General features: G+C 43.3%; 2 protein-coding genes across 3 annotated transcripts in view; one reads left to right on the forward strand and one right to left on the reverse strand.

Moving 5' to 3' along the window:
- The window catches only part of SUB1 (SUB1 regulator of transcription), a 414,045-nt gene that overhangs the window by 185,005 nt on the left and 213,343 nt on the right, over positions 1 to 15,697 (forward strand). The gene's annotated exons all lie outside the window — the stretch shown is intronic.
- GOLPH3 (golgi phosphoprotein 3) overlaps positions 1 to 15,697 on the reverse strand; it is a 41,592-nt gene that overhangs the window by 6,951 nt on the left and 18,944 nt on the right. The window contains exons 2-4 of one of the 2 annotated variants that reach the window (XM_061615704.1): positions 12,109 to 12,247; positions 9,956 to 10,087; positions 358 to 472 (exon numbers count right to left, since the gene is read on the reverse strand). In XM_061615704.1, coding sequence (XP_061471688.1) covers positions 358 to 472; positions 9,956 to 10,087; positions 12,109 to 12,243 — 382 coding nt within the window. In that variant the 5' untranslated portion in view covers positions 12,244 to 12,247. The remainder of the gene's footprint in view (positions 1 to 357; positions 473 to 9,955; positions 10,088 to 12,108; positions 12,248 to 15,697) is intronic. The other variant, XM_061615693.1, reaches the window with a different exon arrangement.

Raw genomic sequence — 15,697 nt, forward strand, 5'->3', positions numbered from 1 at the left:
AATTTATATTTTAAAAAAATTGTCAATCAAAATTTATTTTGAAGCCGGAGTTGGAGTCGGTACATTTGTACTGACTCCGACTCCACCCAAAATTGCTCCCGACTCCGACTACACAGCCCTGCTGCCACCCCCAAATTTACTTGACCAAACACTAGTATTTAAAATTAGCTAGTATTTACAATTAAAATTAATTTAAAATTAATTTTCATCAATGTTGCTGATCATAATTGGGACAGATGACGTCACATGAGAAGGAACACATCAAGTTCTATGCTTGAAAACAGAAAAAACAGTGATGTATGGCAGCCCAATTTTTTTAAGCATTCAAAAATATTAATTTACAAAGATGGCTCTTACCACTAAGCAGCTCTATCCAGTTCTGCACTGTTTCAGGAGGCTGTGTCTCCTTAATGTGCTTCAGAGCTTCATCGAGTAGAACATCCCCTGTAGGAGCATCTGATTTGCAGATCACCTGATGGGAAATGTCAGAGTTCACTCCAGCACCTTAGACTTTTGATTTCATTTCTTAAATACCAAGGATAGAAAAAAGGTGCCTCAGTGCTACTTTTTTACATCTTTAGGCTCAATGTTGGAATACTGTGTCTTCTTGAACCAATGCCATAGCTTTTCAGAAACAAAACCCAGTATTGTTTTAAATGTAAAAAGTCTGAAACCATGGAGAGCAATGCTCCACATACACCACTCCATTTAAGTCAACCAGGAAAGAAAAATTGTGAACCATCTCCTTCAGGTACATTAGTACCCTTATTTATTTACCAAGACAGGTATGCATTAGTTGCTTCTTCAGGTATACTTGAACTGATAGTATACTACCTCCTGTTGCATCCTGAAACCATATCATACAGGGCATGTGGAGGAGAGGCTTGTGCAACCAGCAAGTTACATTCACGCCAACAATGCCCAGAACAAATAGAGAGAACCTTTCAGTGTAAGCACTAGAACTTTGAAGTTGCTGGAAAGAGCAAACAGTGCGAATGCAGAGACCATAGAGAGTTACACACAATACAGGAAAACAAATAAAAGTGAGCCAAATACATTAATGATATTTTTACTTTCTTTTGTTCATAATTAGAAGGCACTGAGCTTGAATTATCAACTTGTAGATAGTGTAATTAACCCACTGTAACCATCAGAAGAACTTTTTCATCAGGATGTTCTAGAACCTGGGACTCTCTCACCTGTTAAATAGTTCCCTAAAAGCTTTAAGGCCATCTTGTGTCCTTCTAGGCCCCTTCCAGACAGCAAATACAGGTAGAAAAAGAAGGGCTGGACACTGGTCATTGGCCAGCCAAATCACTGTGGCATGATAATTTTAGGCTGCAATCCTATGCAAATATTCCTGGGAGCAGACCCCAATGACCACAGTGGGCCTTTATAAGTAAATATGCTATGTTAATTGATTCTTTACCAATATTTGACTGAAATACTAAGTATTTTTAATCACTGAAATATCAATCCTGGGGCAAATGCAGAGCTTGGATTCCTAACTCTGCAAGAGGATATTGAATTGAATTGTACCATAATGGAATGATCACAGATGTAAGTGATAATTGAAATAACTAGCTTGGTTACCATATGATTCCCCAGAGCAGGGCTGTGGTGTGGCTCAGCCTCATTTCAGCCTGGAGGGAGAGAAGAGTGGGAGCGGAAAATGGGGGAAAGGCGGAAACAGATGGAGCAATGAAAGGGGGAGAAGAAGTAAGTCCTCTGCAAGCAATCTCTTTAAACCTTTGGCAAGAGTAATCCCTTCCCTTGCAGCCCACCAGTCAGGAAGAGGAAAACAGGAAGAGGTGGCAGATAGGGAGCAGGGGAGAAGGGGTTCTTGGCCTCACCCACTTTTTGCTCTGGTCCTGCCCATTGTTGGCATATGGGCCCCAGCAGATTACCCCTGAGGGAATGCAGCCCTTGACACAACTCCCCTTCCTACTCTAGAGTCCCCTTCCCTAGACCTTCTACACTGGCAGCTAACAGAAAGCCATGCAGGTTTGTCTGGCATGTCTTCTGTTCCCTGGTCTCCTTAATAGAGACAATCCCTTGAAAAATAAGAATCCATTCCTAAGGATATGCTTTGTAGTCAGAGAGATAATTAGCATGTTTCACAAAAGTGATCCTTCCAAAGAAAGCCATATTAAATGTTTGTAAATTCTTTTGATGAAAAAATAATTCCTTTAATAGACATTTAATTTGACAAATATCAACTCTCTAGAAATATTTATTATGGAGGTCAGTAACAAAAAATGCCAAAATGTTAAATTTTACAAACACAATTATTTTGAGCCTAGAGAGAGAAATAGAAGTACTAATTCTCTAATTAGATCTATCCCCTTACTACCTGGAGCTTCAATGCTTTGGGGGAGTCAGTATCTAGCCATTCAAGGCTTGCTGATGAATATCCTTCACAACATCCAGAAAATGTTATACTTTAAATGTTCTCTAATCACATGGAAAAATATGGCAAAGCAGAACAAATGGGATAAAAGCTGGGCTGAGGTTTATTAAAAACTTGGTTTCTATGAAGGACCTACAGTTAAACACATAGCAGGATAATCCAACTAACTCATACTCAGTATAGTCCCATTGAAATCAATGGACTTAAGTTACTTGTCCACTGATTTTAATGGATGTACTGAGAGCCAGTGTGGTGTAGTGGTTAAGGTGTTGGACCTGGGAGACCAGGGTTCAAATCCCCATATAGTCATGAAGCTCACTGGGTGACCTTGGGCCAGTCACTGCCTCTCAGGGTCATGAAAACCCTAGTCATAGGGTCGCCATAAGTTGGAATCAACTTGAAGGCAGTACATTTACATTTATTTAGCTATAGCTGTGTGTATGACTAACACTAGACACCACCTATACTCTTTTGGTACCAGCTTCAATACACTTAAAATGCATTACTTATTTGATGTATATGGTCTGATAACATGTACTTCGCTCCTATGTATGAGCAAGTCCACTAATGAGCACAAATAAAACTGATAGCTGAAGCATCTTAAAAGCATAATATACCATTTTTAGCAAACGTCTTCAAGGTGAACCATTTTATTACAAGCGTATGGCATGTGAGCACTTGTTCTGGAAAACGCTTTCAGCCTACACAGAATAAAAAATATTTTCCTAACAAAACAAGGAGGCTAGATTCCTGTCGGGAGGATGAGCTGGGCTCCTGGGGGGTTGTCAGAAGAGGATTCAAATGGCTGGCAGAGGGAGGAGGGAGGAACTTACCCTCTGTGGAGCGAAGCCGAAACAGAGGACATGCCAGAGATAGGGTCGCCTAGCAACGGGGAGCCTGAGAGCCTTGAAGTTTTAGAATCCCCCCCAGACATTCCCAGGCCCTCCCTTCTCCGCAGCTCAGAGCAAGAGGGAGGGCTGATCACAGCAGAAAGGCGGAGAGATGGTTTACCCTCAGCCCCTCCTTTATCACCCATAGGGGAATCGGACACTTCAGAAGAGGAGGAGGTGATGCCTCCCCCCTCACCACGCAAACGCAGACGGTTGAAAAGACAGGAGAGAAGGGGGGGAAGGCGGGCAGTACCTGAGGAGGAGTTAAGGAGGAGCGAAAGGTTGCGCGCCCATTTAGCCCCTTCTTAAAGAACAGGTGGGAAGCAGCCCCTTGCTCTGTCAACTTTCTCCCAATGTCGCAGGACCTGTATCCCTGTATTGCTTCATGAGAAAGCGCAGTCTTTGTTGGACATTACTCTAATAAAACACGAATTAACTACAACCTCTGGTCTGGTTCCTGAGTCGCATCCTGGGCCTGACAGCTTGACAGAGCCACCTAAATCACCCTCAACGCTCTCTTCACTTGACTGGGACAAGATGTCAAAGGGAGCAGCGGGGGGGACGAACCCCACTTCTGAGACGGAAGAAGTGAAACTCTTGAGGACTAAGGTAGCTGAATTGCAGACGGATGTCCAAGCCCTGCTAGCAGCAGTCAAGGCGCTGAAGACGGATAATCAAACCTTGAAGGCCACGATAGACCAGATGCAAACAGCCCCTCCAGCTGCCTCAGTAAAGGTTCCCATTGGATTGCCCCCAAAATACGCAGGACAAAGTGATCAGTTGGCAACTTTCGTGGCTCAATGTGAGTTATATCTGGATGTCAGGCACATGGAGTTTCCAGACGATGGGGCTAAAGTGGCCTTCGTGATTAGCCTCCTGGAGGGAGAAGCTGCAAAATGGGTGACTCCGTATCTCGTGAGAAAAGATACTGTCTTAAGAAGGTACAGAGGATTTATACAGGAGATGACCGAGATGTTCCAAGACCCGCAAAGAGCTGAAACAGTAGCGCGGCAACTAGGCGCTCTGAAGCAAGCTAAAGGGACTGTTTCCGAGTACACTAACGCTTTTAAAATTCTGTCCCAGGAAACTGGTTACAATGACGCTGCCCTGATGTTTATGTACCGGAGTGGATTAAATGCTGAAATCCTGGATGAGTTGGCCAGGACCTCCCCCCCCGCTGACCTACCAGGGCTCATCCGGCTATGCCTACAGATAGATCACCGGATGGAAGGAAGGCGCCTGGAAAGGAAGCAGGAGGTCCCGAGATACTCAGCCTCGGCATCTCGCAGCAAGACCCTTCCCTCTGCAGGAATGGCAGGTAATGCAGCTGAGGGACAGGGAGGGGCTAGGCCAAGACTGTCGGAAGAAGAAAAGGAAAGACGCCGCCGAGAACGTTTATGCTTTTATTGTTCAAAGCCGGGCCACGTGGCCAGAGACTGTGGACTAAAAGGGGGGAAAGCTGAGCCGTCGGGAAACTAGAACACCCAGTCCACGTGCAGGCCGGTAGACTGGGGGCAGCGTTGTATAAAGGCCCCCCAACGATCCAACCTCCCTCAAAGGGGGTGTTGGTCTTGCCTATTCGGATTACAACTTCCAGAGGAGTGGTGTTTAATTCCACTGCCTTAATTGACAGTGGAGCCTCCACAAATTTTATTGATGTAAAGTTAGTCAAGCGTCATGGAATTTCCCGGTGGAAACTGAACGCTCCCCTAGCTGTGGAGACTATCGATGGGAGACCCCTGAAGTCAGGAGGGGTGACACAAGCCACGGAGGAAGTGAAACTTCAAATCCCCGGGCACGAAGAGTTCATTTCGCTATACGTGTCAGATCTCTCGAACTTTGAGGTGATTCTGGGAATGCCCTGGCTAGCAAAGCATGAACCCACAATAAGTTGGAAGGAGGCGGTGGTGTGGTTCACCTCACAGTATTGCCAGGAGAACTGTCAACCTGAAGGAATCAAGAACACCTTAGCGGGGGCAGTGCAAGAGATCGAGCAAGTGACCCTGCCGCCAAAGTATGAAGAATTCAAAGATGTGTTTGATGAAAAGGAGGCAGAGACTTTACCCCCCCACCGCCCTTACGACTGTGCAATTGATCTAGTGCCAGGAGCCAGCATTCCATCAGGGAGAATCTACTCTCTCACAGAGATTGAGAGGGAGGCCCTGAAGGAATTCCTGGATAAAAACCTGAGACGAGGATTCATACGCCCCTTACAATCCCCTGCTGGAGCGCCACTATTGGTTGTGAAAAAGAAGGGGGGGGAACTCAGACCCTGTAACGACTATCGTGCATTGAACCAGATCACCATCCCCAACAGCTACCCGCTGCCCCTGATCTCAGAGTTGTTGGACCGACTGCGCTCTGCAAAAATCTTCACGAAGTTGGATTTGAGAGGAGCGTACAATCTGATCAGAATGAAGGAGGGAGATGAATGGAAAACAGGATTCTTGACCGCTTACGGACAGTATGAATACCTGGTCATGCCGTTCGGACTTTGTGGAAGTCCAGGAATTTTTCAAAAATTCATGAACGACGTGTTTAGAGACTTGTTGGACACATATGTAATCTGTTACTTAGATGATATCCTGGTGTTCTCAAAGAACCAGGAAGACCACGACCAGCATGTGAAGACGGTGTTGCAGAGACTGAGAGAAAATCACCTGTATGCTAAATTAGAGAAATGTGGATTTGACCTCAAGTCTCTAGACTTCCTTGGATATCGAATCTCAGCGGAAGGCGTGGAGATGGACCCAGGGAAAGTAAGCTGTATATTGGACTGGGGCCAACCTGTCACCAAAAAGGATGTACAATGGTTTTTGGGGTTTGCCAATTATTACAGAAAGTTCATTCCAGGGTTTTCCAAATTGACAGCTCCTCTGACTGACTGTTTAAGGGGAAAGAAGAAGTTTCAATGGACAGAGAATGCCACCCAGGCCTTTGAGGAGCTGAAGAGAAGGTTCGCTTCCGAGCCCATTCTGCACTTTGCTGACCCGACCCGCCCTTTCATCGTGGAAGCAGATGCTTCAGATTTTGCTATCGGGGGGGGGGTCCTTCTGCAATTAGACCAAGAAGGAAAGGAGCTGCACCCCTGTGCGTACTTCTCTCGGAAGTTAAAGCCTGCAGAGAAGAATTACACAGTTTGGGAGAAGGAGCTGCTGGCCATCAAGGACTCTTTTGAATACTGGAGACAATACCTAGAGGGGGCCCCTCATCAGATCGAAGTGCGCTCCGACCACAAGAACCTGGAAAGCCTCCAAACTGCCAGAAAGCTGAACCAGAGACAAATAAGATGGTCCCAGTTCTTCACCAGGTTTAACTTCAAGATCACTTACCAAACCCAAGCCAAAAACCAGAGAGCTGATGCCTTATCCAGACAGCCACAGTACAAGGAAAGTGAATCCGAGGACCAGCCTCAGTACGTGATCCCGCCAGAGAAATTAATGTTGGGATCATGCCAGTCTTCGTGGGAAGAGGAACTCAAAAAGGCACAACAAGAAGATGCAGACGTACTAAATATGGGCAGGAGACGGGACAAAGTCAAGACTCAGAAGTAACCTTTCACTGGAGGAATGGACTATTATGGTTCAAAACAGCCAGATATGTGCCAGAAGGAGAATTAAGGCTCAGAATCCTACGCCAGTGCTATGATTCCATCACAGCGGGACACTTTGGGATTTACAAGACCATTCAGAACGTGGCCAAGGACTTCTGGTGGCCTAAAATGCGTAGGGATATTGAAAGCTATGTAAAGTCCTGTTCTGTCTGTCTGCGGACAAAAACACAAACAGGAAAACCAGCAGGACTGTTACAATCGCTACCTGTCCCACATGAACCCTGGAAGGATCTCTCCATGGATTTTATAACTGATCTACCCAAATCCCAAGGAATGACAGCCGTTTTAGTCGTGGTAGATCTACTCACCAAAATGGCGCATTTCCTCCCTTGTGCAGGGGCCTTAGAGGCTAAGGAAACGGCCAAGTTATTCATCAAAGAAGTCTACCGACTGCATGGGTTGCCAAACAGTGTAGTCTCAGACCGAGGAACTCAGTTCACAGCCAAATTTTGGAGAGCAATGTGGAAACAGTTGCAGACGGAATTAAAACTCTCCTCCGCCCATCACCCCCAGACAGATGGGCAAACGGAACACTTGAATGCCATTTTGGAAAGATATTTAAGAAGTTATGTGTCCTATCAACAGACTGACTGGGTATCATATTTGCATTTTGCAGAGTTCGCCTACAACAATTCTCTACACTCCAGCACTCAACAAACCCCATTCTTCGTGAATTATGGATTCCATCCTAAAGTCTTTCCAAGCAGCTCAGAAGGAATGCTGGTACTGGCAGCTGAGGACTTCCTAAAAGAATTGCAAGCGGCGCAACAAACACTGAAACAGCAGTTAAACGAAGCCAAAACAGAGTACAAGCGAGTTGCTGACCTGCACAGGAAGGAGGGCCCCCCCCTTCAACCAGGAGACCAGGTATGGCTGTCCACCCGTTTCCTCCAGATGCCGGGCAAATGTAGAAAATTACAAGACAAAAGGGTGGGTCCTTTTGAAATAGAAACTCAAATTAATCCCGTGGCGTACCGGCTGAAGCTACCCGACACGTTTAAAATACATCCTGTGTTTCATCGATCCCTCTTGACGAAAGCTGCCCCTCCCAGTGAGCTGTGGCCGGAGGAGCCTCCTGGGTCCCCACTCCTGATAAATGAGCAGCTTGAGTTTGAAGTTGAGGAAATCTTGGATTCCAGGATCAGACGCCACAAGCTGCAGTATTTGATTCACTGGAAGGGCTATGGAGTGGCTGACAGATCATGGGAAAATGCAGATGATGTGCATGCTCCAGAGTTAGTAAAACTTTTCCATCAACGTTTTCCTCACCATCCCAAGCCAGACAGGGGGAGGGGGGCACAGCTTGAGAAGGGGGATGGTGTCAGGAGGATGAGCTGGGCTCCTGGGGGGTTGTCAGAAGAGGATTCAAATGGCTGGCAGAGGGAGGAGGGAGGAACTTACCCTCTGTGGAGCGAAGCCGAAACAGAGGACATGCCAGAGATAGGGTCGCCTAGCAACGGGGAGCCTGAGAGCCTTGAAGTTTTAGAATCCCCCCCAGACATTCCCAGGCCCTCCCTTCTCCGCAGCTCAGAGCAAGAGGGAGGGCTGATCACAGCAGAAAGGCGGAGAGATGGTTTACCCTCAGCCCCTCCTTTATCACCCATAGGGGAATCGGACACTTCAGAAGAGGAGGAGGTGATGCCTCCCCCCTCACCACGCACACGCAGACGGTTGAAAAGACAGGAGAGAAGGGGGGGAAGGCGGGCAGTACCTGAGGGGGAGTTAAGGAGGAGCGAAAGGTTGCGCGCCCGTTTAGCCCCTTCTTAAAGAACAGGCGGGAAGCAGCCCCTTGCTCTGTCAACTTTCTCCCAATGTCGCAGGACCTGTATCCCTGTATTGCTTCATGAGAAAGCGCAGTCTTTGTTGGACATTACTCTAATAAAACACGAATTAACTACAACCTCTGGTCTGGTTCCTGAGTCGCATCCTGGGCCTGACAATTCCAATACTAACAAGATTCCATATAAAAGACATGAGAAATTGCCATGTTAATCTTGGGGGATAGGGCAATCACGATGGAACAGCAATCTTTACTATCCTACTACTGTTCCTCTTAATTAAAAAACTTTTTATGAATGGGAATAGGAAATTTTTGTGCTGAATACAGTTTAAATTAACCACTCTGCCCCTCATTTTCTTGGGTGGTATTTCTTGAGTGATGCTGACATTTAAGTACCTGTAACAGCTGTAAAGTTTATGAAAGGGGCTTTTTCTTCCAGTAGATGACACATTCTTTGACCCACTAGGCAAAGCCTTCCAAGTGATCATTCTGTGACTAGCTCTAGCTGATGGATGATTGATGGATGAGAATGATTGCAGTGTAAACTGAACTCTTCAAGCAAGAATTACACCCAATAAATAATTTATCTTTTAGTCTAGAACACAGACTCTCCTTAAACGCACCTAGGTAAAATATTCTAGAAAAAGTCAAGCAAGTTATTATAGCCTTGGATTTCAAGGAACATTCCTGCATTTCTGGCAAACCAAAGAATCTTGGAAGCTCCGCGGAGAAGCAGTGGATGGGAGTTCCATTTCAAGCTAATCATAACTGCTGAACATGGGCAATCATGCTGAACATAGGCAGCAACTGTCTACTTACACAAAGGCTCAATTCTGAACAGGGAGGTAGTGTGGAAACTTTAAAAAAATGTTTTAAAGGGTAAGCAAAGGATAATATTGACAGGTCAGATTGCCCATGCAACAGCATTTTTTCATCGCAAGATCCCTCCAGAAAGAAATAAAACTACCTTCACATAACGTGAACAAAATGAACCACAAAGAGCAACAGACTTATTCATCCCCAAACTCGGCCTTGGATTCAGAAATTGCATAAGAACTACATGTTTGATATTATGTGGGTTAAGGAACTTAAATGGCATTAAAAGGAACTTAAAGCTTTCTCTCAATCTCTTTACAAATGCTGAAATGAGTATGTAGGTTTGTAAAAGACTTGGTCCAATACTTCCAAATTAGCATTTATAGAAGTATATGGGTTATAATCCTTTTAAAGAACTATACATAATTTTATCCTTCTCTTCTTACCTTTCTAGTTAACAGACTTTTACGTCTCATTCCAAATGCCTCCAGTTGAAGACGCCCTCTCAGAGCTAATTCAATTAACATGCAGCCACGCAGCCCAGAGGAAATGCAGTCATTCCAAAATGATGTATAACCCTAGTGAACAACAAAAAAGTTTAAGTAAATTTTAAGTAAAAATAAGCATTGTTCATTATAATCACACCTTCAGACAAAACAAAACTGCCCCCTCCAATTGTTTTAAAGTAACTATACCATTAAAGAAACACTAAATATTGAAGAAAACATCCAAGTTTTTCCTTTAAACTATTTTCCTTTTGCATCTTCTAAACTATAGTGAAAATAGGTTTCTAATGAGCTTTCATACAATATTATTCACTGGGGGTTGCAGACCCAGTGCATTTGGGTGCCTTCATTCGTACCCAGCACTCAAGACACTGAACTTTCACTTTTGTAAAAAAGTCTCTAGTCCTCTTAGCAAGTTATGAAACAAAATATTCAGGTAACCTTCTAAACAATTTCTGTGAACTGAGCCAACCTGGCTACACCCACCTGTCAAAGTTTTTAGCCAATGAGTGAAGTCAGAGCTGTGATTGATAGATAAATTGTTTGGACACAAGGCAATAGGAGTCCCTGGTCATCCTAAAGAGCTGCTATTTTCTCCTTTCCTTTAGCGCACTTATCCTGCTTCTGTCTTACTTTCTAGTCCTTGGAATCTCTGTAGTTTGCCCTTCTTCCCCTAGCAACCAAGATGTATCCTACATGTGGTGGATTTGTCTGAGGTTAGGTAATCACTAGAAGTTATACTACTACACGTTAAGTGTGAGTGGATGTTAAAGAATCCCCCCTCCCTTCAAATGTGAAAACAGGCTTAGCCATGTCTCCTGCAGTGGAGGTGCTGATGTCCTGGCATTCATTAGGAATTCAATGTATAATTTACAGTACAGCGGTAACCTGTCTACTCAGAAGCAAGTTTATTTGTATTTAATGGAGCAGCCTAGGATTTGTTTTAGGGTTAGCACTGGGGAAAAATAGGATTCTTATGCCTTTAGAAGATGTCAGGCAGAAATTCAACAGGGTATTTTCTAATATAGAAATACAATTATAGGGAAAGCTTGATGATGATTGTATTGTCTAATTTTGTGTTATACCATGCAGCCATGTTGTATTATGCCATGCCCACATGTTAGCTCCTTTGATTGGGGCTACAAGACACTCTCAAAATTTGAAATGTGCCCGCTGGTCCAAAAAGGTGGGTGAACTCTGTTATTCACCTTTATAGAGATGTTGAACTTTATTCCAGGATGTCAAATTTTGATTTCTTTTAAACACTCCCAATTTGAATGAAAGGGTCTGTTTTCTAAGACCTGGGACACAGTCAAATTTTATTGAAAGTAAGAGTGACCTGTTTCACATATAACACTATCTAACCCATGGTTTAATGTGAATGAGTGTGAACCCATGGTTTAATGTGAATGAGTGTGTTCATGGAGCAAAGATTGCAGCTGCTAAACTCCTGTTCCTTCTGCTGCTGCATTTCCTGGGGCTAAGCCATGATAAGGCTCAGTATTATGTCTGAACCCTGGTTTGTGGTTTGTCTTGCTCTTGAGCTCTAACCAAGTTTTGTTCTTGGTTTACTGCTCAGGGTTTCTTTAGGGGAGACAAACTACAAGCCTGGGGTTGGACATAATGTTAAGCTAAACCATGGCTTAGACCTGGGTAGCATGGTAGCAGGAGTGTAGCAGCCCCCATCTTTGCTCAGAGAATGAACTTTTGGCTTAGTGTATGGTGAATTGGACCAGAATCTTAAATGATTATAAGACATCTCAAAATATACTTGTTCTAACTTGTTCATTTTACTAGGCTTAAGGTTAGGGTAAATAGCTGTATGAAGTACAGGTTTGGGAAACACAAAAATTTTTTTAAAACAGGTCTACTTTCTGCTTCAGAAAGGAAAAAAAGGGGGGAACCCCAAAATGCTTGAAAAATATTATTTATTATGACAAAAGCCCAATGCTTTTTGGCCACTCAGTAGTTTGGCCCTCGTCAGGGACTGTAGACAAAATCATAAGAACACACAACATTGTTGTGCAGGAATTTCATACAGCATAAAACCATATATACATAATTAATCTGTGAAAAAAAATTTTTTTACTCACATGAGCTGGTCTAAAATATTCTTCTCTAGCAAATCTGCTCAAAATAATAATGACCACGAAGAAGAATTCACTGAGCGTGCTCATATATATACACAAACCCAGGTGCCTGAATGCAGGTGTAACAGGGAATTGCATACAACTGAGACAAAAGAATACGAAAGGGATCATCAATATTTTGTGAGATTCACAAGAGAGGAAGAAACTCTAATCCCTCATTGCGACCACTAGGGGTCAGCATTTTTAGTTCCAAAATCCAAGCTATTTCTCTCCTTAATAAAACGTGGCTTTTGTTCACACTTATTTTTTCTAACACCCAAAATTTAAAGTCAGCAAAGGAATGATGGCCTCTTGTGAAATGCTTCACCAAGGGAGACCCAGATCTCTCATTTTTGATGTTACTAATATGTTCCCCTATATGTTTCTTGACATTTCTTGGTGTTTGACATGTGTAAAATTTCTGGCAACTGCACTGAATTACATAAATGACATTGGCATTTTTCAGCAACCTTTTTCCTCCTTCCGCACATACAAAAAAATCAACAAGCCCCTTTCAAAATACCTTTTCAAACCAAAGTTTAATACTGTGGATGCATTGTGTGCACACCCTCAGATATGCTATCAAAATAAAAGAGAAGTTCCACAACACACTGTAGATGTGAAAGCTTTTGAATTTGTTATAGAATGAAACAGTGTAGTTCTATGTGTGTTTACTTAGAGTAAGCCACATGATGTTCAGTGGAGCTCACTTTCAAGTAGGTCCTGTGCACAGGGTCATAGCCTTAAAGTAAAATTCTGTCTGCACAGGTTGAGGGACAGCTGGTTTAAAATGGCAAGAATCTGCTCATCTGCTAATAACTGTTGCATCACTGCAGAATATAAAGAAGTATGCAATCAAAGCTGACATATCTTCAGCTTCTTTTTTGACCCCAACTACAATATGAACAGGTGACATACATGTATGCAAGATGGTTTGCACAGGGCGATACAAGGTTATGGTTCCATACTTATTATGTGTAATTCACACTGATTGGTGATAAGCAGTTCCTCAAGACAAACAGAGGCATCAGAAGAGGGAGAAAAAAATCCAGTCAACACTGCCTTGTCAGCCAATGACTAGGTACAAGCAAAATTAAGAATTCCTTATCACAGCAAAGAACTACAATGCATAAACTGATTACACAAAAATGATCAACTTCCTTTACTCTGCTGCTGAAAGGAAATATTTTCCTTTAATCTTTCATCCATTTTCATCTTAGCAGTGTATTAATCTATTGCACCATACCACCTTCCCAAATCATGGTTAGCTGGAGTAAGCTCACAAATGCCCATGTATGCCCAGGAATAAACAAGGTAAGACCTCCTTTTAGAATTAAAGAGGTGTCTTATTTAGCATAATGGCTAAGTGTGCACAGGGAAATTTATAGTTCAAACCTTGGCTGGGAACTCAGGAAGTATCTTTATGCAAAACCACTTTCCCGCAGCTTTACCCCTTCCCCACAATCTACAATAATGAGATGACAAAACTGGCCTGTGATACAGTATACTGTTGTAAATATTACTATAATAATATATGAGAAACTTTGAATACTTAAGCTACACAAATGATATTATAAATAATTAAGATTAGTTATCATGGGGTGGGGAACCTCAGACCCCAGGCCTAATGCAATCCTCCAGGTCTCTCTGCTCAGCCCCCAGAAGTCTCTGCAGGTTACTCTGCGCCCCCCCCCACTCCTGCTCTGTATCCTCTTTGAATACCTTTGTCTGGCTGGCTGATTATTATTATTATTATTTGTTTGTTGCCTCATACCAGGTGGCCACTTACAACACATTTTTAAAACATACAAAACAAATTTAAAAGCAACCCCCTCCAAAAAAGGACTAAGACAGGCCTGAGTGAAAAGAAAGGTCTTTGCCTGGTGCCTAAAGATGGATAGAGAAGGCTCCAGGTGTGCATCCCATTCTCATGTTGCCACCCTTTGAGCCTCCTGTGGAGTGGCACATGAAGAAGGGCCTCAGATTACAAACACAGGGTCTGGGGTGGTTCCTACAGGGACAGGCGGTCCTTGAGATGTTGTGGTCCTAAGGTGCATAAGACTTTATAGGGTTTTGATATGTCCTTGAACTGTGAAAATGCTTCTTGCTTGCCTGAATGGAGGATGGAGAAGTTATCTCTCCAAGTGTATGCCGCCCTGGGCTCCTACTGGGAGAAAGGGCAGGATATAAATAAATAAATAAAGTATGCGTTGAAACCACTGACTTTTACATGGCTGGAATGCAGCCTATTGGACAAAGGCAAACATCACACCTGTTGCTTCACTCACTTTTGCCGCTGTACCCAGCCATCACTGGCATGTGCACACCGTGCCCCTGAAGGTTTCCCACAAGGGAATGCAGTGCTCAAAATGCTTCTCCACCCCACTTATCATGTTATCCAAAGAAAGGCTTCATAATTTATTGTGGTTTTAAAAGTATTTGTTTATTACCCACAAATTCTTATGAGTTAAGAGATTTTTAATTCATGTCAGATATAGCACAACATCCCCAGAAAGATAGCACGGCATACATTTCTAATCACAGCAAAGAATTAAATATTCTACACAAAACTACAGGTATAACAAACTTCCGTATTCAGTTAAGAATTTGCATGTCTGAGATTACTTAAGACAGGTAATAAAGCTTCATTGCTGGAACCTTAATACAAACAAAGAAATACATTTTACCTAAAGTAGACACAATCACAATGGCAAAAACGCAACTATTAATGAAAAAGCTTCTATTAAGTTAGTATTTGTGGAAAGATTATGTTAGATAACTGCCTCTCACCACTATGACATCCTAGAAATCCAGACCTGACCTTCCTGGTAACTGATGAAAAAAGTTCAAGTGGAGAAAGAAACCATCCCATCTTTGAAATATAGTTTTACCTCACCAAAGGTAGAAAAATATCTGATATTTAATATTTTATTATTTTCTACTGATTTTATGGTACAAAATTAGGCATTTACAAGTTCTCATAATGGACTAAAAGAAAATATGCCCTCAGGGAGCAATCGTAAGCTCCCAGGGAGGACAGCTGAGAGGCTGCAGACTTCTCTTTTCATTGGTACAGAAGGAGGTAAGCAGCCAAGCAGGCAGAAGACTTCCAGGTGTTGCAGCACTGTTGCTATACTGCCAGCAGTGCTCAGCAGATGACTGGTGTGAACACGGGGCATTCTAGCAGCATGTCAGGGAAGGCTTTTGATCCACTGAATCCAAAGCCTCCTCATTTCCCAAACAGTCCCAGAAAGGAAGAAAACATGCACCTGCCCTGGAATTGCTGTAGTTATTTCCCCTTCCACTAGTGTCGGAGAGAGGTTTAAAAAGAGCCAAATTGCGGGGGGGGGGGAGCAAATCTATCCTCCACCTTTAGCCCTGGCTGGCATAAGCAAACGGAGCTTAGGAAGTGGTAGTTTCTCTGCCACCAGAAAATAATCTTCTCATCACCACATTGGGATTTCTCTGTAATAGATATAACTGGTCAAACTATCTAGTCAAGGAGAACGCAGAATGGTAGTAACTAAGCTGCAATCCAATATGTCTACTCAGA

Source organism: Rhineura floridana, chromosome 1 (genome assembly GCF_030035675.1).
Source record: "Rhineura floridana isolate rRhiFlo1 chromosome 1, rRhiFlo1.hap2, whole genome shotgun sequence".
NCBI classification, from domain to species: domain Eukaryota; kingdom Metazoa; phylum Chordata; class Lepidosauria; order Squamata; family Rhineuridae; genus Rhineura; species Rhineura floridana.